The following is a 23,291-nucleotide window of genomic DNA, read 5'->3' as shown; positions in this document are numbered from 1 at the left end:
AACACTTCAATAGTCATGAGACACCATCTGCTAACACTTCTTTTCCTTTTCACATCTTCACTAGATGGTTTCTTGTCTTGTGCTAGATTGTTGATTTTCTCCCCTTCCTCCTCTGCCCTAAAATTCTTGTGTGTGTCCCAAATCACCTACTTTCACTTTTTATAGTATGTTCGGCTTTGAGGTTTTTTTGAATACTATTTTCATTCAATAACCAACTACTAAGGTGTTGCTAGATTTTAGGAGATGTAGAGTCCACCATTCCTCCTGAAATTTATGTCGCAATGACTGAAAGACCCAATTCAAATATCATTTCCTCCCATATATCACTATCTTCAGGGACCAGAACAAAAATAGAGAAGGCATCACCTTAATGGCATTGTTCAGCAGTGATCCAGAGCCTTCGAAACAACCATCTGCCTTTTGTCTCCGTGAAAGCCAGGTGAGGGCATCTCTGATGTGTGAGTTCTCCACAAAGATGTACGATTGGGCTTGAGCAAAGGACTTGAGCACAAATGCAGTGAGCCTGTCCAGGAAAACAGAGACACAGACATGAAGACCACCTCACTTCTACAGCTCACTTTGCGCACTGCCTCCAGACATTGCTCTTCACAATTCAGTGGAGAAGATTACTGGGAGGAATTGATGGGAAAACAGTACATAAGAGTGGAATATACTCTAGTCCAACAAACATCTCAATGTCTTTTATTCTCTCTCAACTTTATTGGTCTCTCTGAGATGATGTTTTTTTAATTTTTTGTTGTGAAACATTTGTTGGAGCCTCCAAGCCCCCCCACCATGAAAGCTGCATTTCCAGAATGACTTGTCCTCATAATACTGCATCACGGTCTCCTTCTGTCCTCCCACCCTCTCCTTTTTTAATGCACAGTGTGGGAGCTTCTTCCTCTGTCATTTTATAGAGTGAAGAGTGACATTTTCTGCTTTACATTTCCATTTAGAAGATCCTTATTTCACCATTTTCAGCTGTGTTATCGCAGCAGGTAAGCTTTCAGAGATGAAACCGTGAGATTACCCAGCAGGAATGATACGTACAGCATATGCATTATTTAAAGATTAACAATTTTCCACAAAAAACTCCAGATATTAGAGAGTAGCTGTTTCTAGAATCCTGAAATATCATGGATCTACAGAGAGCATAGGGAAAAAATAATCTTACCACGTGTTTCCCTGACTGCTACCATCATTGTCCCCAAAGGTGCTGTAGGAACCATCTCTGTGCTTGTAATTCAATTGCCGTTGGTACCCTGAAGAGGAAGTTTTCATAGATTTATTGAAATGGCAAAGACACTGGAGGATTATTAAGCCTTTTTCTCAGTGCTATTAGGGATCATAGGGTAACTAATATTTAGTTAAAATCTCCCCCAATCCCCAATCACAGGCTTGATGATACTATTGAATTTTCTACTTGTATATTGGGACATTTTATTGAAAATCACAGCAATGACTATCAAAACTTAATGAAAGAGATTTTAGTTCACCAAAAATATTTAAGAGAGTATGGCTTTTCCTTCTGAGGTAATCTCTCACCACTGATGAGGTAGTTAGTGGCTTTGGCCTTGATCTTCTCTGTCAGCTGTCGTGTCTCATTGAGATAGTTTAGAACATAAATGTTTGGGACAAAAAGGACCATATTCTGCTCTCCACAACCATAGGGCATCTGGAGAAGGTTCTGAAGGTTTTGCACTACAGATCCTAGTATATCACCTGTGGAATGAAAGTTGTAAAGAAATCAGATATGGTTTGTATTGGGCTAGGAAAATAGATTATTAGCTAACTGAGAGGTCAAATGACCTATATAGGAAAGGACAAGAAGACTAAAAAAGGTGAAAAAAACAAGAAATAGGGAGAAAAACAAAAAGTGAGAAAATAAAGTGATGGTTTAAGGATGGAGAAAGCAGGGAAGAAACTGAATGGTAGGTGATCTATCTTTTCTTGTGGGCCACATGTCTCGTAAAATTCAACCACAACCATTTTCAAACTGACTTGGAAGCACTACCACCTAGTAAATTGCTAGAAGGTGAGGGCACAGAGAGGTGACTCTTTCTTTTTAGAATATATCAAGGCATAATATGTAGCACATCTATTCAAGCCCCTTTCCAACTGTAACATAGTGTAACCCTTAGTGCTTTCTCTCAATCCAATGTCTGTTGTCAGAGACTTCAGCAATCACGCAAGGTGAGGCCCATGCACTAGAATTATACGCTAGACAGCTGCTTCCCTTGGGCTGACTCACCCAAAACTGAATATGTTGCCCTGGGAGATCCTTCAACCACATTTGAAGGAACATTCAGTGACACCTTTTCAGGTACTCCAGTATCTAATGGAAGAAGACAAACACATATAAAGGAGGGGAAATTATGAATCGTGTTTCTCTACATCATCTAAATCCAACCTTTTATTTTCCTTGGTCATTATGTAACTGTTTTTTTGTTTTGTTTTGTTTTGTTTTTTTTGAGACAGAGTCTCCCTCTGTCACCCAGGCCAAAGTGCAGTGGCGTGATCTCACTGCAACCTCTGCTTCCTGGGTTCGAACAATTCTTGTGCCTGAGTCACCTAAATATCTGGGATTACAGGCATGCACCACCACGCCTGACTAATTTCTGTATTTTTTGTAGAGACAGAGTTGGCCAGGCTGGTCTTGAACTTCTGATCTCAAGCGATTTGCCCGCCTCCATCTCCCAAATTGCTGAGATTACAGGTGTGAGCCACCATGCCTGGCTCGGTTATTATATAATTTCTTTGATACAGTCCAAGATTCCCTTAAAGCTATGATTCATCTCTGTGAAGTTCATATTCATCATATACATTTGTGCTAAATTTCTATGGCTTTTTCTATAGGCATATACTTATGGTATACTTATTTCCTTCTCTTCATGATTTATATTAACTCCTGCTACTGTTAATGCTTTCCAAGAATTACATTCATTCCATTGATTTGTATTCAGTGTATACTATGTACCAGGTTCTAAGTGCAATGATACCGAAACTTTCAAAACAAATTTCCTGGCCTCCTGGAGATTTCAGTTTTAGGGGAAGAGTAAGATAAAAAAAAAAAGCAAGAGTATATTTAGTATGCTAGATGTTGATAAGTGCTATAGAGAAAATTAAAGCAGGGTAAGCGTTTCTATGGTGAGCTAGTAAAACAAGGCAGATCAGGAAGTGCAGGATGTAGGGAGGGGGCTCCCTATGGAAAAGCTCATTGATAGAAAGTCCTATGTGAGCAGAGACTCTAAGTAAGTCAAGGAGCCAGTGTCTTCCAAACCTGGGGGAAGACACTTCCAGGAAAAAGGTACAAAAAGTAAAAGGACTCCAGAGACTGAAGAATGCCGGATGTATTCCAGTAGGAAGAAGGAGGTCAGTGTGGCCGGCATGGGGTGAGTGAAGGAGAGGTTAGGAAGATGTGAAGTCATGGGGTAGCAAGGGTTTCTTTTTTTTTTTTTAATTTTTTATTATACTTTAAGTTCTAGGGTACATGTGCACAACATGCAGGTTTCTTACATATGTATACATCTGCCATGTTGGTGTGCTGCGCCCATTAACTCGTCATTTACATTAGGTATATCTCTTAATGCTATCCCTCCCCACTCTCCCCACCTCACAACAGGCCCCAGTGTGTGATGTTCCCTGCCCTGTGTACAAGTGATCTCGTTGTTCAATTCCCACCTATGAGTGAGAACATGTGGTATTTGGTTTTTTGTCCTTGTGATAGTTTGCTGAGAATGATGGTTTCCAGCTACATCCATGTCCCTACAAAGGACACCAATTCATCCTTTTTTATGAGTGCATAGTATTCCATGGTGTACATGTGACACATTTTCTTAATCCAGTCTGTCCCTGATGGATATTTGGGTTGCTTCCAAGTCTTTGCTATTGTGAATAGTGCCGCAATAAACATACGTGTGCATGTGTCTTTATAGCAGCATGATTTATAACCCTTTGGGTATATACCCAGTAATGCAATGGCTGGGTCAAGTGGTATTTCTCGTTCTAGATCCTAGAGGAATTGCCACACTGTCTACCACAATGGTTGAACTAATTTACAGTCCCACCAAAAGTGTAAAAGTGTTCCTATTTCTCCACATCCTCTCCAGCACCTGTTGTTTCCTGACTTTTTAATGATCACCATTCTAACTGGTGTGAGATGGTACCTCATTGTGGTTTTGGTTTGTGTTTCTCTGATGGCGAGTGATGATGAGCATTTTTTCATGTGTCTGTTGGCTGCATAAATGTCTTCTTTTGAAAAGTGTCTGTTCATGTCCTTTGCCCACTTTTTTATGGGGTTGTTTGTTTTTTTCTTGTAAATTTGTTTGAGTTCTTTGTAGGTTCTGGATATTAGCCCTTTGTCAGATGAGTAGATTGCAAAAATTTTCTCCCATTCTGTAGGTTGCCTGTTCACTCTGGTGGTAGTTTGGTAGTTTCTTTTGCTGTGCAGAAGCTCTTTACTTTAGTCGGATCCCATTTGTCAATTTTGGCTTTTGTTGTCATTACTTTTGGTGTTTTAGACATGAAGTCCTTGCCCATGCCTATGTCCTGAATGGTATTACCTAGGTTTTCTTCTTGGGTTTTTATGGTTTTAGGTCTAACATTTAAGTCTCTAATCCATCTTGAATTAATTTTTGTATAAGATGTAAGGAAGGGATCCAATTTCAGCTTTCTGCATATGACTAGCCCGTTTTCCCAGCACCATTTATTAGAGAATCTTTCCCTGTTTCTTGTTTTTGTCTGGTTTGTCAAAGATCAGATGGTTGTAGATGTGTGATATTATTTCTGAGGCCTCTGTTCTGTTCCATTGGTCTATATCTCTGTTTTGGTACAAGTACTATGCTGTTTTGATTACCGTAGCCTTGTAGTATAGTTTGAAGTCAGGTAGCATGATGCCTTCAGCTTTGTTCTTTTGGCCTAGGATTGTCTTGGCAATGCAGGCTCTTTTTTGGTTCCATATGAACTTTAAAGTAGTTTTTTCCAATTCTGTGAAGAAAGTCATTGGTAGCTTGATGGGGATGGCATTGAATCTACAAGTTACCTTGGGCAGTATGACCATTTTCACAATATTGATTCTTCCTATCCATGAGCGTGGAATGTTCTTCCACCTGTTTGTGTCCTCTTTTATCTCATTAAGCAGTGTTTTGTAGTTCTCCTTGAAGAGGTCCTTCACATCCCTTGTAAGCTGGATTCACAAGTATTTTATTCTCTTTGTACCAATTGTGAATGGGAGTTCACTCATGATTTGGCTCTGTTTTTCTGTTATTGGTGTATAAGAATGCTTGTGATTTTTGCACATTGATTTTGTATCCTGAGAATTTGCTGAAGTTGCTTATGAGCTTAAGGAGATTTTGGGCTGAGACGATGAGGTTTTCTAAATATACAATCATGTCATCTGCAAACAATTTGACTTCTTCTTTTCCTAATTGAATACTCTTTATTTCTTTCTCCTGCCTGATTGCCCTGGCCAGAACTTCCAACACTATGTTGAATAGGAGTGGTGAGAGAGGGCTTCCCTGTGTTGTGCCAGTTTTCAAAGGGAATGCTTCCAGTTTTTGCCCATTTAGTATGATATTGGCTGTGGGTTTGTCATAAATAGCTCTTATTATTTTGAGATACATTCCATCAATATCTACTTTATTGAGAGTTTTTAGCATGAAGGACTGTTGAATTTTGTCAAAGGCTTTTTCTGTATCTATTGCGATAATCATGTGGTTTTTGTCTTTGGTTCGTTTATATGCTGGATTACATTTATTGATTTGCGTATGTTGAACCAGTCTTGCATCCCAGGGATGAAGCCCACTTGATCGTGGTGGATAAGCTTTTTGATGTGCTGCCGGATTTGGTTTGCCAGTATTTTATTGAGGATTTTTGCACCCATGTTCATCAGGGATATTGGTCTAAAATTCTCTTTTTTTGTTGTGTCTCTGCCAGGCTTTGGTATCAGGATGATGTCGGCCTCATAAAATGAGTTAGGGAGGATTCCTTCTGTTTCTATTGATTGGAATAGTTTCAGAAGGAATGGTACCAGCTCCTCCTTGTACCTCTGGTAGAATTCGGCTGTGAATCCGTCTGGTCCTGGACTTTTTTTTAGTTGGTAGGCTATTAATTATTGCCTCAATTTCAGAGCCTGCTATTGGTCTATTCAGGGATTCAACTTCTTCCTGGTTTAGTCTTGGGAGAGTGTATGTGTCCAGGAATTTATCCATTTCTTCTAGGTTTTCTAGTTTATTTGCGTAGAGGTGTTTATAGTATCCTCTGATGACAGTTTGTATTTCTGTGAGGTTGGTGGTGATATCCCCTTTATCATTTTTTATTGCTTCTATTTGATTCTTCTCTCTTTTCTTCTTTATTAGTCTCGCTAGCAGTCTATCAACTTTGTTGATCTTTTCAAAAAACGAGCTCCCGGATTTATTGATTTTTTGAAGGGTTTTTTGCATCTCTATCTCCTTCAGTTCTGCTCTGATCTTAGTTATTTCTTGCCTTCTGCTAGCTTTTAAATGTGTTTGCTCTTGCTTTTCTAGTTCTTTTAATTGTGATGTTAGGGTGTCAATTTTAGATCCTTCCTGCTTTCTCTTGTGGGCAGTTAGTGCTATAAATTTCCCTCTACACACTGCTTTAAATGTGTCCCAGAGATTTTGGTATGTTGTATCTTTGTTCTCAATGGTTTCAAAGAACATCTTTATTTCTGCCTTCTTTTCGTTATGTGCTCAGCAGTCATTCAGGAGCAGATTGTTCAGTTTCCATGTAGTTGAGCAGTTTTGAGTGAGTTTCTTAATCCTGAGTTCTAGTTTGATTGCACTGTGGTCTGAGAGACAGTTTGTTATAATTTCTGTTCTTTTACATTTGCTGAGGAGTGCTTTACTTCCAACTATTTGGCCAATTTTGGATTACGTGCGACGTGGTGCTGAGAAGAATGTATTCTGTTGATTTGGGGTGGAGAGTTCTGTAGACGTCTATTAGGTCCACTTGGTGCAGAGCTGAGTTCTAAGTGCATTAAAAGCTTACGCTTTAACTTTGAGGGGATATGGGAGATTCCTGAAAGGGTTAGAGAAGACGAGATACACGATCTGACACATGCTTTAAAGGATCCCTCTCGCTGAAGGGGAACAAGAAGAGATGATCAGGAGACTAGTTAGAAAGCTATTGAGAGCCTGCAAGAGAAAGGACTAGAGTAGTAGAGATGGAGAGAAGTGGGTAGATTCCAGATACAATTTGAAGGTGGAATTGACTAGATTTGTGCATGGATTGGGTAGGGAGTATAAGGGAAAGAACATAGTAAAGAAGAACTCCAAAGTAGAAGAACAGATTTTTCATCATCTGAGATGAAGGAAATGAGGGAGGAGCAGGTTTGTGAGGAAGAGCAGATACTCAGTTTTAAACTTGCTAATTTTGATACGCATATGAGACCTACAAGCCTGTAAGTGGAGAGGAGTGGGCAGTTGAACACATGAGTTTGAGTTCAGGAAAAAGGTGTGGATCCAAGTTGTATATTTTTGGACACAAGTACGTAGTTGTTATTAAAGCCATTGACTAGATGATTTTATCAAGGGATCTTCACATAGAGAAGAGAGATCTGCAGACTAAGCATTATCGTCAAGATGATTATAGATGGCACAGAGCTGCATTTTTAATGATAATTTAAATAAACTTAAAAAAGTGTTAGCTTTTCCCCCTCTCTTTCAATATAGTGGTAATTTTTATATTGTTATATTAATGATATTAGTAAAATGTTGGTTTTCTATACAAGTTAGTGACCTGGAGTTCCTCTTAAAATAACTTGTTTAAGTAAAAACCTGAGTACATTTAAACTGTTAATTGAATGGTAAATCATACTAGTGTCACACAGATATTTCAACATTTTGAACATGGTTTAGAAAGACATTTGAGAAACAGATGTATCAGAAAGAATCCTGTCCTGACGTCAACAGCCTTAGTCCTTATTATTAGGCAAAAGCTTTTAAGCTTTTAAGCAAGACTTTTATTTCTCTATGCCCATTTCTTTATTCTTAAAATACAATAATAATACTTTAAACTGAAAAGTACTTTCTATTTATTTTCCTAAGAAAGTTGAAGCTCATTCCAACTGGTTTTCATTAGGAAAATGTTTTTCATCAAATGTACTTAGATTTTGAGGAGGGTAAGAGTTTTTTTTTTTTCCTCTCTCTCTCTCTTAGAGAAAAGCATGCCCCCAAAAGACATTCCACAACTGTATACTCTGGCAAGTCACTTAACATGAAATTTTTCTCTATTTATTACACTTACCTGATGCACAGAACAGCGTGTTGAAAGCTTCCTCCTTTGCTATTCCTTCAGGCTTTATATTGACAAAAAATAAAAAAAAAAGTAAAGCAATACTGAATGTATAAAAGAAAAATTAAACACTTGAAAGCAAAGGAGAAAATGCTGGTGAAAAATTGGATTGCAGATCTATCCACATTCTTGGGAATTAAATGTCCCTGTCAGATGCATATTAGATAACACTGTATGAAATAATAAGGGCTCTGAGACTCACAGAGAGTAAACTCACATACCTCAACTAGTAAGGGCTTGACTACAGTGTCCTTCTGCACAAGTGGTGGGATGTCAGTCAACTTATTGTCACACACTTCCTGAGAATGCACGGCTTCTGCAGTAGCTGTGAAATTCACCTTTCCTGAGGAACAAAGTTCTTAAGAGTTAAACGGTGATTCTATATTGAACAGTTTCTTCTTTTTCAGTTTCCCCAGTGTATCCAGTGGTTGTCTTCCTCTTGATTAGTATTAAAGGAGGAGAAAAAGTGTAGAAAAAAAATCATCTGAGCACACGGAGTGGAATTTGCTAATAGCGTTACTACTCACCCAGTGACTTTGGAGTCACAGTCCAGGACACGGTTTTCCGCCCATTTCTACAGACACAGTGAGATTCTTCATTCTTCTCTGTTGGGACAGCCAGGAAAGCGGAAGAGACTTCTAGCTGCACAATGACCTGTCCCCCCATACCCAAGCACAAGTTTATGAAGGGACGCAGAACAAGATGAATACCGGGGAAGGTGCTCTGTGCATCAGGTAAATGGACTGAGGGACAACGTCCGTCAGTCCAGAGGCACTGAGAAGCTATGCAAACATGGCCAGCTGTATCAGACACTTTGTAGTTTAGGTGTTTGAAACAAGAAAATGGAAAAACTGACAGGAGTTAGGATAAGTGTTTAGGATTTAGCCTTGTGCCAACAGAAGAAAGAGGTGTTTAGTGAAAAACATGAAGCAATCGGGTGGACATAATGTCTGAATTTAGGAATACACAGATGTAGCAGCCTGAATGAATATAACCTTACCACCTTGGACCTGTCAGTTACCTTTTCTCTTAGTACCAGATCTGTTCCAAAATTAGGATATATCATATGCAGTTCTGATTTCCTGGGTTACCTAGGAGACCTGGTAATGAATGGTGACTATCTTCTATTCTCATTCACTTCCAGGGAAGTGCCCTTACCCGAATGCAAATGGACAAGTAGTTAAACACAGTGGCTTTGAGTGTGAAGGCTTCTCCTCGCACCACAGAATAAGGGAGGGTGAGTTCCAGGAAGAAAGGCTGGAAGGCTTGAAGAGACACGACAGGAGAGAGGCCAAACCCTGTGGTTCCAGACAAGCAGAATGCGCTGGCCTTCCACTCCGTGATGGTGTCAGGGACCTGCATCACCAGGTCTTTTACACCTGATGAGCTAGTGAAGGAGCAGAGAAGAGGAGTGTGAGCAAATCTCTCTTTATTTATTTATTTATTTATTTATTTATTTATTTATTTAACACAAACCATGGGTGTTCCTAGAACATGATAACTCAGTAACCTAGTGTGGTAAATGCTAAACTTGATCTAAGGGTTGGTGCTCCTGGTAAGGTCTTAAAGTTTTTTTGTCCCTACCTCCCTTACTCCCTCCTTCCGTCCCTCCCTTTCTTCCTTTTTTCTTTCATTCTTTCCTTCCTTTTGTTGTTTCTTTCAATCTCCCTCCCCTCCCCTTCCCTTTCCTTTATTTAAGAGGGCTGGTAGCATCCTACTTTCTATTATTTATCTATAGACCAAATTAGAAAAAAAATTAGCATTGTTTAATTATGAGAGAAATGAACTATAAACCTAAATATTTACCAGCAAAGAGCAGAACAGAACTAAAAGGATCAGGAATCCGGGATAACGTCAGTCATACAGCAGGATTCAAACCCTTTCCTAAACTAAATTCCAGGCAACACACAACTTACTTGACTACTACCAAATCCCAGATCCAGGTCTCAGGGAAGTACTTCCGGACTATCTCTTCCACTTGCAATATCTGAGGTTCTTCTTCGACCATTGGGTACATTATTTCTCCTAGGGGTAAGCCTCGCAGACCTGGTCCTGGAAGACAACACACAGGCCTCAGTGTGAACCTCATTTTTTATAATCAATTTCTTATTGCTGCCTTATTTCTCAAGTGGAATAAGGTCATATGCTCAGGGAATGTTTATTATTGGAACAATTTAATCTATCAGCTTGTTATTTTGTTCACTTTCCCATAGAAAGGCTAATCCTATTTTTTCTTCAAACAGAATCTAGAGCTAAATATACTTTTCTTTATAAATAAAAGCAAATGACCTGTACATGTACCTCCTGAATCTAAAATAAAAGTTGATTAAAAAAAAAAAAACAAATGTAGCTCTCTCTAGGATGATTATTCAGCTGGTGAAGGGAAGGATAAAGAGTAATTTAATACATCAAATATTGCTTTTACACTGAAATTGTGTTCATATGTCTTCTGTTTGCAGTGAGAATCAAACAAGAGGAATGGATATTAGTTAAGCAAGATGATTTCAGGAATGATTTTTTGTTTGTTTGTTTGTTTCAACATTGAATTAATATGGAGATATAAACAATAAGCAACAGGATTCAGTAGAGTATGTGGTATAGACAATGGGGAGTCAGGAATGAAAAGACAATCAACTTTAGTTAGGCTGGAAAAGACTTAACCAAAGCGGAACCTAAGATGATCATTCATGGATGGGAGGCGGAGGAGAATGGGGAGGCATTCCCAGGAAACGACTGTGCAAATATATACACAAAGGTGGAAGGGTGCTTCACAGGGATAATAAAAATTTACCCTCTAGAGTAGAATGGCTATTTTCAGGATGTGTGTCCCAAAATTATGTAAACAGAAGGTGTAATATATAATAAAACATCATGAAGGCTAGGACAAATAAATAAGGTCTGTTAAGGCGGGAGTTAGTTAGCTTGATAAAAAAGAAATTGATATTCCAGAGATCAGAAGATATACATATATATAAGATATATATAATCTTAATATATTGTTAATATTATCTTAAATATCTTTATTATGATAGTATTCTATAATATATCTTCTGATCTCTGGGGCATCACTTTCTTAAGATAATTATATATGTGTGTAATGTGTATAATTATAAATACATATATGATATATATAAAATAATGTGCTCTTTTAAAACCTTAAATGCAATAATCTTATGAATTCTGGAAGTAGTGACTATGTTTGAGAAATAAGTGACTTGAGAAAAGCAGTGTTTAAGGGCATGCGGGATAGATGGAGGTAAAGAAAAGCTGGAGGCAAGGAAGATAAATTAGAATGGTTTTTCAGTAATCTAGCTATGAAATAATGACAGACAGACTAAAGTGATGTAACTGAAAATGAGAAGGAAAAAATGGATAAGCAACAAACACCAAAAGAAAAATTTGCGTAGAGTATTATAGAATATTTGGGGTTAGAGTGTAATGATGTACTGTGAGTTTTCATGTTTTCTGAATCATACCTTTGTTTCCATTGATCTGTTTTCTCTTAGGGTTAAAAAGAAAATACACACTTAGTGAAATGAAAGTGAGTTAATCATGCTTTTCAGTTTCTTTTTTTTAAACAAACATGCCATTAAAGGAATCATGATTTTTTTTCCCTTTTACAATCAAAATACCTCAGTGAGTTTGGTGCTGTCATTCTGACTTCAAAGAAATTGAGCCTCTAAAAGTTAAGTTAAGTGAGTCTGCAAATATCCAAAGTCACATAGTCATAGGAGAGAGGAGTGTGATGAAAAATTATCCCTTTGTTCTTAAAACAGTGTTCTTTTTTCACTATACAGGATTTTTTTTTTTTTTTTTTCTAGGAGGAAATATCCTTAATGACTCCTTTGTTTCCAACTAGAACATTACTTCTTGCCTTCCCAGGCAATGAATCTGCTGTATTAAAATGTGTTTATTCTTTTTTTTTTTTTTAACACTTTTTACTGCCATCCTCATTTTTTATTAAAAAGTAAATTGGGTAGACATTCAAGCATGCAGAGAAAATTTTCTCTAGGTCTGATGGCAGTAGAAAAGAATTTTGAGTTAGGCCCTTTTCAACTTTTCCTCATTTCCAGGTATACTTGAAACACACAAAGAGACTATGCAGAGGTAGTGTATCTGCCAAAAGTTACATTACTCTCTTTTTGCTCAATATTACATAAATCACTTCACTTTCCATAAGAACATATGACAGAGACAGTTAATATGCACATGAGCCTTCCCATTTCTCAGCCTCTTTTGCATTTAGGGCAGGAACATGGGTGGAAGTGATGTAAACCATTCCTACTCCTGGCTTTAAGAGTCAAATGCAACCTCCTTCCCCATAGGTATGACCCTGAAAGCCAAGTTGGCGATGGCAGAGTCACCAGAGGAAAGTAGATGGTTCTGTCTGACTCACTGTTTGGCATGGAGCTGTTCTGGAGAGCGTCTGAACTCACAAGTAGATTTTGTATGAGCAAAAACCAAACTATTACATGCTTACTCACTGAGATGTGGGAGTTTGTTACTGCCATTTAATCTAATTCTGACTAATTCAGGTATCGAATCCACCATGGATAAGGAAGATCTAAAATGGCAAGACTATTAAAAGCAAAAACAAAAAGGTAGTTGATTTTAATGTCAAAGAGAAAATAACAACAGTTGCTTAAAAATCCTCTATTTGAGGAAAAAATATTATTTGGGGCTAACTTACCAAGAAGTTGCTGCAGTCTCAAGATCCAATACTTAGAAAAATAGCTTTTCACCTTAAACCAACCCAACAAAGCACACTTTTTCTTCTATTCTGTCAGACAAATAAATCACACCCTTACCTCCTATTATGCTGGCACGCAATCTTCGTGGTAAACACAAAGGTGGCTTATGGAATTTTGAGTTGGTAAAAATGTCTAATCCTATGGCCTGAAAAAAATTAATTGTTAAAGTATAGTGGCAATCCAATCTTGAGACTGTAAGTAATTTCTTGAATTTGTATTGTACTTTCATTATTATGTTACATATAGCTCATAGGCTCATCATGAAAATTACACATAATGAGGAGAGCTATTTATAAATATGAAAACAGAGTCATAGAAAGTCAAGTTCATTAAGTATTGAGTGAACAGGAGTGGGAATTCAAACCTGTTTCTGATTCTTATTTCTAAATATTGTCTGGTATGCTCTAATGCTCCTTAATTTTTTTTTTGCATCCTTAAAACTGAGTATTTTAGACTTATTTTTCCGCATGAAACAAATATCCATGTCTATGTATGCATATAGAGAGCTCTCCTTATGGCTTTGTTGCAGAGAGAATTTTTTTTGCTTATTTCTTGTCATTTTAAATGGAAGGTTTGCATATTGGACGTTGTTCTTTACAATCTTAGTAAACTCTGTTTTGTTTATGTTTTACCAAAAGATATGGCTTTTCCTGAATATCTGTGCTTAACTCATTTCTGTGGTCCTTTCCTCTTTTTTATCAGTTTCTTTTAATTGTCTCAAATGTCTGCATCTAAAACCCACATTCAGATGCCCACAGTTGTCTACCGTCCACCTGTTTCCATCTTCCCCCTTCTTCAACATTAGTCACAGACAAATATTATTTGCTATTTTATCTCAGAGTATTTGGGAAACTGTGGGACTCTTGAGCACAGTTGTCAATGGGGGTTGCGTACGCAACAGAAAGAAATAAACCAGAAATAAATGTTTAGAGATTAAACAGCTAGTTAATAAAGCAAGAAGTATTCTTTTCATCCTTCTACCATCTGATTTATTATTCCAGGAGGTCCAGAAGAGAGAGATTTAAATGGCTTTCAGCTAAGCTGTAGGCCTCTATCAGATGAATGACATATTTTCTTGATGGTGTAATGAAAGTCTTTAGTGCTTTTTGATAGTGATAAGATTTAATTTCACAACCTGAATAATTCTGCTCAGTTAATACTAAATAATTACATTTTTAAGACATCTTGACATTTCTAATACAAGTTTTGTTAGTCTTTTCTTAATGAAAGACAACTTTAAGTTTTCCTGGAATTTTATTGCCCTGTGAGGACTAAAGTTTTGCACTTTATGTATTTAATCCTGTATTCATTCAACAAGCTTTTTTGTTTTTTGTTTTTTTTCTGAGATGGACTTTCACTCTGTCGCCCAGGCTGGAGTGCAGTGGTGCAATCTTGGCTCACTGCAAGCTCCACCTCCCGGTTTCACGCCATTCTCCTGCCTCGGTCTCCCAAGTACCTGGGACTACAGGCGCCCACCATCGCGCCCGGATAACTTTTTTTGTATTTTTAGTAGAGACGGAGTTTCACCGTGTTAGCCAGGGTGGTCTTGATCTCCTGACCTCATGATCTGCCTGCCTCGGCCTCCCAAAGGCTTACAGGCGTGAGCCACAGCGCCTGGCCTCATTGAGCAAGTGTTTATTGTGCAAATGACTGAGATGGTGGCCGCCAACAAGGTGCTCACCTTTTCAAGAGTGTCAGACACGTTGTGGAAAATATTGTGTTTTGGTTTTCTCACATATTGGAATCCCCAAGAGTCACTGACTGAGAGCGGAATATGATGGTGGTAAGCAGCTTTGGGATCCATTTGGTTAAGGATTGCGGCCTAAAAGTAAACCACTTGCTGTTTCAGGTGGCAGAAAAATTCATGTGTGAACATCTATATGTCCACAAAGTTCTCTGTCTCTGAGATTTCAATATTTTTCTGTTAGTTATCATTCTGTTAGAGGGAGGGGAGAAAAGATCCTAGAGCTTAGAAGTCCATTGTTTCTCCATCTAAACAGAGACGTAGAAATCAATTTTTGTTATGCTTTAGGAAAAAATAATTACCATGAAGGTACGGTAAATGTCATCGCCCTCCAGGACTTGCTTTCCTCTGTGAGTTGTACCTTTTGCAATGCTGCATTTTTCATCATATTCATCCGCAGGACCTCCAACTCTAAAGGTAAACGGACTCTTCACTGGTAGCAAGTTATAGACCTGCAACATTGAGAGAACAAAGAAAATCTCTTTCTTTTAAACAAATTTTAAAATGTGATAATGTCCCACAGGCGATTTAAAAGATTATGGTGTTTATTTAACATGCCCATGCTTACATTATGAAAAGCAACACAGAGAATTATTGAGTGATATCAAAGGTAATGTATTCTAATTCTTTTGTTGTGCAAAAGAAAGTAATATATAGAGTGATGAAATGAATTGATCAAAATCTCAAAATTCATTTTGGTTGAGTAAAAATAAAACAGTCTCTATTTCCCAGAAAAAAAATGCCTACTTGTAAAAGAAAGTAGAAAATATGGACGTCAGAGACAAGTAATGAAAAAAGAAAAACCACTTACAGCCCTCTCACTTAAAATAATCCCCGTCAATACTTGATGCATTTCCTTTTTCCATTTCATATGATTAAGGCTGTATCAAGTTTTCTTTTTAGTCTACCATATTAAGACCAAGTTTAGCTTGAGAAAAATCGAGGTGCAGCGACAACTGAGAAACAATTCAATTCCACTTTGGTTTTGCCCAGAGCCTAGTGTAAGGCCACCTGCTCAAGTATACAGTATTCAGACCATTAAACACACCTGCAGACCTTCTTTTTTTTTTTTGAGATTTTGAGACGGAGTCTCACTCTGTCGCCTGGCTGGAGTGCAGTGGCCGGATCTCAGCTCACTGCAAGCTCCGCCTCCCGGGTTTACGCCATTCTCCCCAGCTCACTGCAAGCTCCGCCTCCCGGGTTTACGCCATTCTCCTGTCTCAGCCTCCCGAGTAGCTGGGACTACAGGCGCCCGCCAACTCGCCCGGCTAGTTTTTTGTATTTTTTAGTAGAGATGGGGTTTCGCCGTGTTAGCCAGGATGGTCTCCATCTCCTGACCTCGCAATCCACCCGTCTCGGCCTCCCAAAGTGCTGGGATTACAGGCGTGAGCCACCGCGCCCGGCCCCACACCTGCAGACCTTCTAATGTGGCTTCTGTCACTTGTCATCTGTGCTACTGTAATAACTTGGTAACTGTTCTTGTGCTTTCATTCTTGCTCCCAGACTCTTAGCAGCAAATATGATCTTTTTAGTAGATTCATCTCAATTGTCCACTCTCCTATGTAAATTTCCTCACTGATTTACCATTGCATTTACTATCACCTCCCAACTCCACACCAAGTAAACAGAGCCTGCCATGATCTTCCTAGTTTTTCATCCTAGCTGCAGCCTCTGTCATCCTCCCCTCTCACTGTTACATATTAGGTGATTACCTTTTCCTTTTCAGTACACTCCAAATTCATTCTGACTCAAAATCTTTGGCATGCTGCTTCCAGTTTTTTGTAAACTTGCTCTGGCCTCTCCACTATTCTCCAATGTAAAAATTTCAAAATTGCTCAACTATTTCAAAAATTTCTCAGCACCTTTATTCTTGATATCAATACTCTGTTTATTCTTTTCATAGTATTTATAAAAATCTGGAATTATATATTTATATGTTTTTGTTGCTTGCTTATTTGTTTTTATATCTCACAAGGTTATAAATCAAAATTTTAAAAGACCAAATCTGGATTGTCCATCATTAATAATCCTGGTCTCAAAACAAAGTCCATCTTATAGTCAAGATGCAGTAAATATTTCTTAAATAAATAAGTGAACCATGAAGCCAATAAAATATAGGGCTATTCTGAAATTGCTTCATTGCAAGAGACATTTTTAAAGACAACATCGAACGGAAACTCTCTTTTGTCCACACTTAAAACCAGTGAGTGAGTGTCTGGAGTTTAAGAAAAGCATAAAATTTTTGCATAATTTCTTGAAATTATATTAGTGGTGGGTTAGGAAGTGGATTTAAAAGAAAAGAAATTAGAATTGAATTCCTCCTTTAAAATGCATTGTTTTTATCATCAATTTCTTATTGTTGCCTTATTTCTCAAGTGGAATAGGTCATATGCTCAGGGAATGTTTATTATTGGAACAATTTAACCTACCAGTTTGTTATTTTGTTCACTTTCCTGTAGAAACGCTAACCTTATTTTTAATATATCCTAGTTGTGTTTTCTTCATTCATAATATTAAAGTAATAATACCCTTCTCAAATAATTATTATTTATTTACTCATTAAAAATGTATCAATCATCTATTGTACGTAAGATTCTGTGCTAGGCAAGGCGATAGAGTCAAGAGCTATCAGTATGTGTCTTCAAGAGACCCATCTCATGTGCAAAGACACACATAGGCTAAAAATAAAGGAGTGGTGGAAAATTTACCAAACAAAGAGAAAACAGAAAAAAAAGAGGTCGTAATCCTAGTTTCTAAAAAAACAAACTTTAAACCAACAAAGATGAAAAAAGACAAAGAAGGGCATTACATAATGGTAAAGGGATCAATTCAACAAGAAGAGCTAACTACCTAAATATATATATGCACCCAATACAGGAGCACCCAGTTTCATAAAGCAAGTTCTTAGAGAATTACGAAGAGACTTAGACTCCCACACAATAATATGGGAGAGTTTAACACTCCACTGACAATATTAGACAGATCATCAAGACAGAAAATTAACAAAGATATTCAGTACCTGAACTCAGCTCTAGATCAAGTGGACCTGATAGATATCTACAGAACTCTCCATCAAAAAACTTCTTTGTTTCTGCCTTAATTTCATTATTTACCCAGGAGTCATTCAGGAGCAGATTATTCAATTTGCATGTAATTGTGTGGTTTTGAGTGAGTTTCTTAATCTTGAGTTCTAATTTGATTGCGCTGTGGTCTGAGAGACTGTTTGTTATTATTTCAGTTCTTTTGCATTTGCTGAGGAAGGTTTTACTTCCAATTATGTGATCAGTTTTAGAGTAAGTGCTATGTGGTGATGAGAAGAACTGAAATCATAACAGTCTTTCACCATCTCACACCAGTCAGAATGGTGTTTATTAAAAAGGCAAGAAACAACAGGTGGGGGTGAGGTTGGAGAGAAAAAGGCACACTTTTACAAAGTTAGTGGGAACGCAAATTAGTTCAACCACTGTGGAAGACAGTGTGGCGATTCCTCAAAGATCTAGAAGCAGAAATACCATTTGATCCAGCAATCTCATTACTGGGTATATACCCAAAGGAATAGAAATCATTCTATTATAAATGTTCATTGCAGCACTATTCACAATAGCAAAGACATGGAATCAACCTAAATGCCCATCAGTGATAGACTGGATAAAGACAATGAGGTACATATATGCCATGGAATACTATGCAGCCATAAAAAATGAGATCTTGTTCTTTGCAGGGACATGGATGGAGCTGGAAGCAGTTATCCTCAGCAAACTAACACTGGAACGGAAAATCAAACACTGAATGTTCTCACTTATAAGTGGGAGCTGAATGCTGAGAACACATGAATACATGGCATGGAACAACACACACTGGGGCCGGTTGGGGCGGGGGCAGGGGGACGGACAGCATCAGGAAGAATAGCTAATGGATGCTGGGCTTAATACCTAGGTGATGGGTTGATCTGTGCAGCAAATCACCATGGCAAATATTTACCTATGTAACAAACCTATACATCTGGCACATGTACCCCAGAACTTAAAATAAAAATTAAAAAAAAAGATTCTGAGCCAGGCATAGCACAGATTGTTTTGGCAAGCAAGATTGCTCCCTCAATGAGAATATAACAGAGAATACAATGAGATAAAGTATGTAAAGTACTTTATGCAATTTCTGCTTGTTGTGGAACTACACCATGCCTCTTACTCTGAAGAACTTGTTTTTTGCAAACATTTTTGGAACTTTAACTTCCAAAAATGATCTTATCATGTGAGCATTTCATGATCTCCAAGGCTGGAGTGGGACTCACAGATTGAGGTGAGAGCTCAGCTTCAGGCTTCATTAGCAGCACACTCTGGTCTACAGCACGGAGGGCACAGAGGGAGAGGGGGGTGGCTGTCACTTTCAGGTGGGTGTTTGAGGCTGGCAGGCTCTGAGCTGAGGAGAATCTCAAAGTTACCTGTAAAGAGGATGTGATTAAATCAGACACTTTTATAATTATTATAGTAACCAGCCTTCCTTCTACTCCAGGCTAAGAGTAGTCTTTTCTATACTTCCTTTCTCTTTATTCCTCTTAGAGCAGGATTAAGAACAGCCTAGGAACTACCAATTCAGTGTCTCTGGAACAACCTAGAAATGTGATTCCAGTTAACTCAGGTTTTCTATTCCTTACATAACTGGTGAAATATAAATTGACTTTAATCATATAGAAATAAAACGCTGCATAGAATGGAAAACACACGTACAAGAAAGATGCATACCTTGGTATCACTGACCTATCTCTGTGAGAGTTTTTGTGATGACTGTGTGTAATTTGCATGGTGATGTGAAAATCACACTTCACCCCTGAGACCAGTCAACAGAAGTCTCCTCCAGTTGGCAGTCTCAGTCATCTGAAATTCTAAAGCAGTGTGGGACTGTGCATCATGATTGGGAATTTATTGGTCCATTTAATAAAATAAATATCTAATATACAGCCTAAGAGTTCATTGGTTCAGGCAATTTACACAATGGTGAATAAAGAACAGCAGGAAATTGTGCAGAATTTTCCCAAGAATTTGATTCCACTTTGGCCAAAAAAATTAATTGGCGAGTAAATCTATTAGTTCCTTCTGTTGATATAGACATTTCTTGAGTAGAATCTGAGTTACACAGTAGTAGCATCAGGTAACTTCCTCGACTCTTGGACTGAAAACTGATTTGTACTGGAATGAAATATCAATATGCTTAGCTAAATAACATCTGACTTAGGTTGCTAAATTTCACTATGACAATCCAGCTTTGTGGTCTACTGAATTAATATAGCAGTTTGGAATCACTTATCAGAAGACATATATGAAAAAAATCAGTGACTATTTATCTTCAAGATGCAGTAGTATTCATCTTTCTAATTCAATATACTATGAAAACATTGCTTATGGAGAATCTCTTTGAAATATATTTGTTATTTTTAGAAAATTTAAGTTCATTAAAATATGTTAGTGACTGTCCATGTCAAAAGAGCAAGTAATTTGGGATTATAATAAACTAAAAACACTATTAACAAGAAGTGGACATGTTAGAAAATAGAAAATGTTTTACTGGTATGAAATGTAACTTTAAGGCATATTTCAAAGCAATCTGTACCTCATATATTATATTAATTATTGCCAATGTTATTCTTAAGGAATAATTATATCCAGTTGAGTATAACACATGATTCCAACTATTACATAATATTTAATATGTACACTAAATCTGTTGTTTTTAAGTGAAGAAATAAGTATATGAAGTTTGAATAGAAAACTATTTTTCTCTGTTTCAGCAAAGATCGAAAAAATTTTTAAACGTATCATTTTGCAAGGATGCATGTCTGACTTGGGATCGCTCCTCACATCCTCAGTGCACTATTTATTTGCTCACCATCCCGCCAAGATGTCTCATTTTTAGGGTGCTTAATTTGTAATTTTAATAGATCTACTGTTTTTCTAATTTTTGTGGTAGTCAACTTTCTTGTGAATCTTCTTATGAATCTTTGTTCATATTATTTTTTACAGCTGATCTTCAGTTCCGATCAATGATGATTTAAAAGGTATTTAACATGAAGTGATTGAATGTAATGTCGATGGGCTTTTGATTCTATGGTGAAGTTGTATACTGTTGCACAGGGACTGTCATATGCTTTGCAAAATCAGAAGTGTTTTCCAGACTGGAGTCCAGGGAGAAAGTCACTTTTCTGCCAATTCTGTTTTATAATACTTCTCTCATTTCCAGAGTGTGAGAGGGTACTGACCCACCCGAAAGAGACCCCACTGCTAGAACGAATAAGATGTGCTGAAAGCCGGAGCATAACTTGGCCACTCCGAGATTTAACAACCAACTAACTACCCATCATTAACAGTAAAGGTACTGAAGCATGAAGGAGTGTCTTCCCAGTGGGTATGAAACACACAGAAATGCAAACAGAGCAGACACTATGCTTCTTGGACACACCATCCAGGTTTAATAGCACTCTTCAGTAAGGTGGAATTAAAGGTTTACATCAGAATCCACTGCGTATTTTTCTTATTTCACTGTATATTTAAAACAAGATAGCCTAAATATAGGTCTCAGGGCAGAAACGTTCACTTGCTATAAGCACATTTTGTTTTAATCTCCACAAAGCCCATGTTAAAAAAAAAAAAAAAAAAAAAATCCTTCCAGGTTTATTTGAAAACAGGCATTTGAAGCAGGCAGCTCTTATCTGATTGCTAACGTTAGGATTATGCTGCCAGAGTAGTGAAAATCAGATAAACAACACCAAATTCTGTTGGAATAAAGCATACTTGTATCTCAGTGAGCTTCACATGGCAGCTCTGCATTCATTAAATAAAAAATATGCCATTTGAACCTATGTTAAATTTTTGTGCTATCATTATTTTTAGAGTGTCCAGGCTGTTTCTCAGCTGTTATATATTATCAAGCTGAGTTCAAACTCATGACAACTGACTGGTGTCTGTAGCGATACATGGAAGTGTGCCAGTGTATGATGGGGTACAACTGGCACAGCCTTATGAGGCATCATTTTTAATTGAAAATATTAGCAACAAAAGATTTTAAAATTAAAACTATTAAAGGTTTATAGATGACTTGATTTTGAAATTCATATGAATTTTATAACAAAACAAGAGACTTTTAAAAAACTGTGTTTATGATTGCCTGTTTTGGATGTCAGCACTAGACCTCTCAGTATGACATCACTCTCTGCCTTTAAAAGTAGTTGGGAGAAATGTTTTAGGAGCACCGTAGGCCTATCTTCCTTATTACCTTCTTTTCCACATATCACAATGGGAGAAGAATAAAAGGACTAGCCTTAAAGAAAACAACTCACCTTGTTGGCAAAACAGTTTTCAATCTCAAGCTTGTCGGCATCTGCAACAATTTCTCCATTAGGTAAAACAGTGTAAACAAGCAGATGAGCACGAGGAGCAGAGTCTGATTCCACTCGAAAGGAGAAGGAAAACACCCCTTTCACTGGAGAATTGAAAAAGAAGAACAAGTCCAGAATCATACAGTAGCAACAGAATTATCAATTTTATTTTTTAAAAAGGCATTTCCAACTACGGACTTTATTTACATTTGGAGCACACTGAAGTAAGAAAAGACCTGCATTTCCTCTGCTTAAGAAGCAAAAAGACATTTAATACATGTCTCTATTTCTAAATTGAAAAATATTATTCAGAAAGCAGTCAAGAGAGAAGAAAGAGAACGTCTAGACACTTTTGGTTATAATTCATATGTGTGTAAGGGCAACATAAAGAAGGCAACAGTCTTTTCCTTCAGGTCATTTATAATATAGCAGGGATACAGACACAAATCACATAAAAAGCCTTGTGAGCCTTTGATTTTTATAACAGAATTCTGTGTGTTCATCTTAGTGGTTGTCCTCTGTGTGAACTACATAGTGCTTATGTAACCTTCCTCTTGATTTTTTTCATAAATGTTCTAAGTTTGATCTTTGTAGCATAAAATTATTCTTTAAAAACTGTACCCTTCCTGTATCTATAAAAGATTTGAGGGCAGCTTTCATGAAAATACAGAGAAACAGCACAGTCAAAATTTGAAACAGTAAGATGAAAGCCAAATGAACGTGGAATTCTGGAGCAGGGTTAAACACTTCAGGCGTTAATTTTATTAGGAAGCTGCAATAAAGTGGTTATTATACTAGAGTACTTAAGTTTTTCATTGAGTTTCCGAAATGTCAAAGACAAAGTCAAAACAACCATTTACATAGCTGTCATTAAATAAAATGAAGTATATTTTTTCTTAAAGAGAGAGACACTTCTTCTCCCCATCCCACCACCTTAGGACTCAATCCATACAGGATTTAAACTCCACTGCAGAAACAAACTTTGAAGATATCGCTTGGTTAGGCAGTAACTTTTTCTTATGTTATTAGAGACAACCTTACCTGCTCTAAAAAAATCAGTACAATGTCCAATAACATAAAATCAAGGATTAAATGGAAATTTAGATCAATG

General features: G+C 37.4%; 1 protein-coding gene across 1 annotated transcript in view; it reads right to left on the bottom strand.

Annotated features, from left to right (window-relative positions):
- The window catches only part of LOC111526632 (pregnancy zone protein-like), a 48,691-nt gene that overhangs the window by 5,731 nt on the left and 19,669 nt on the right, over positions 1 to 23,291 (bottom strand). Inside the window, exons 14-27 of the mRNA XM_023192419.1 lie at positions 22,142 to 22,284; positions 19,103 to 19,252; positions 15,111 to 15,260; positions 14,746 to 14,886; positions 13,122 to 13,209; positions 10,230 to 10,365; positions 9,472 to 9,700; positions 8,841 to 8,967; positions 8,535 to 8,656; positions 8,266 to 8,317; positions 2,252 to 2,335; positions 1,546 to 1,722; positions 1,175 to 1,262; positions 367 to 523 (exon numbers count right to left, since the gene is read on the bottom strand). Of these exons, the coding sequence (XP_023048187.1) occupies positions 367 to 523; positions 1,175 to 1,262; positions 1,546 to 1,722; positions 2,252 to 2,335; positions 8,266 to 8,317; positions 8,535 to 8,656; positions 8,841 to 8,967; positions 9,472 to 9,700; positions 10,230 to 10,365; positions 13,122 to 13,209; positions 14,746 to 14,886; positions 15,111 to 15,260; positions 19,103 to 19,252; positions 22,142 to 22,284 (1,844 nt within the window). The remainder of the gene's footprint in view (positions 1 to 366; positions 524 to 1,174; positions 1,263 to 1,545; positions 1,723 to 2,251; positions 2,336 to 8,265; positions 8,318 to 8,534; positions 8,657 to 8,840; positions 8,968 to 9,471; positions 9,701 to 10,229; positions 10,366 to 13,121; positions 13,210 to 14,745; positions 14,887 to 15,110; positions 15,261 to 19,102; positions 19,253 to 22,141; positions 22,285 to 23,291) is intronic.

This window comes from Piliocolobus tephrosceles, chromosome 10, assembly GCF_002776525.5.
Source record: "Piliocolobus tephrosceles isolate RC106 chromosome 10, ASM277652v3, whole genome shotgun sequence".
In the NCBI taxonomy this organism is placed as follows: domain Eukaryota; kingdom Metazoa; phylum Chordata; class Mammalia; order Primates; family Cercopithecidae; genus Piliocolobus; species Piliocolobus tephrosceles.
Note: the sequence above shows the minus strand (reverse complement) of the source record. Positions and strands in the feature narration are given on the sequence as shown.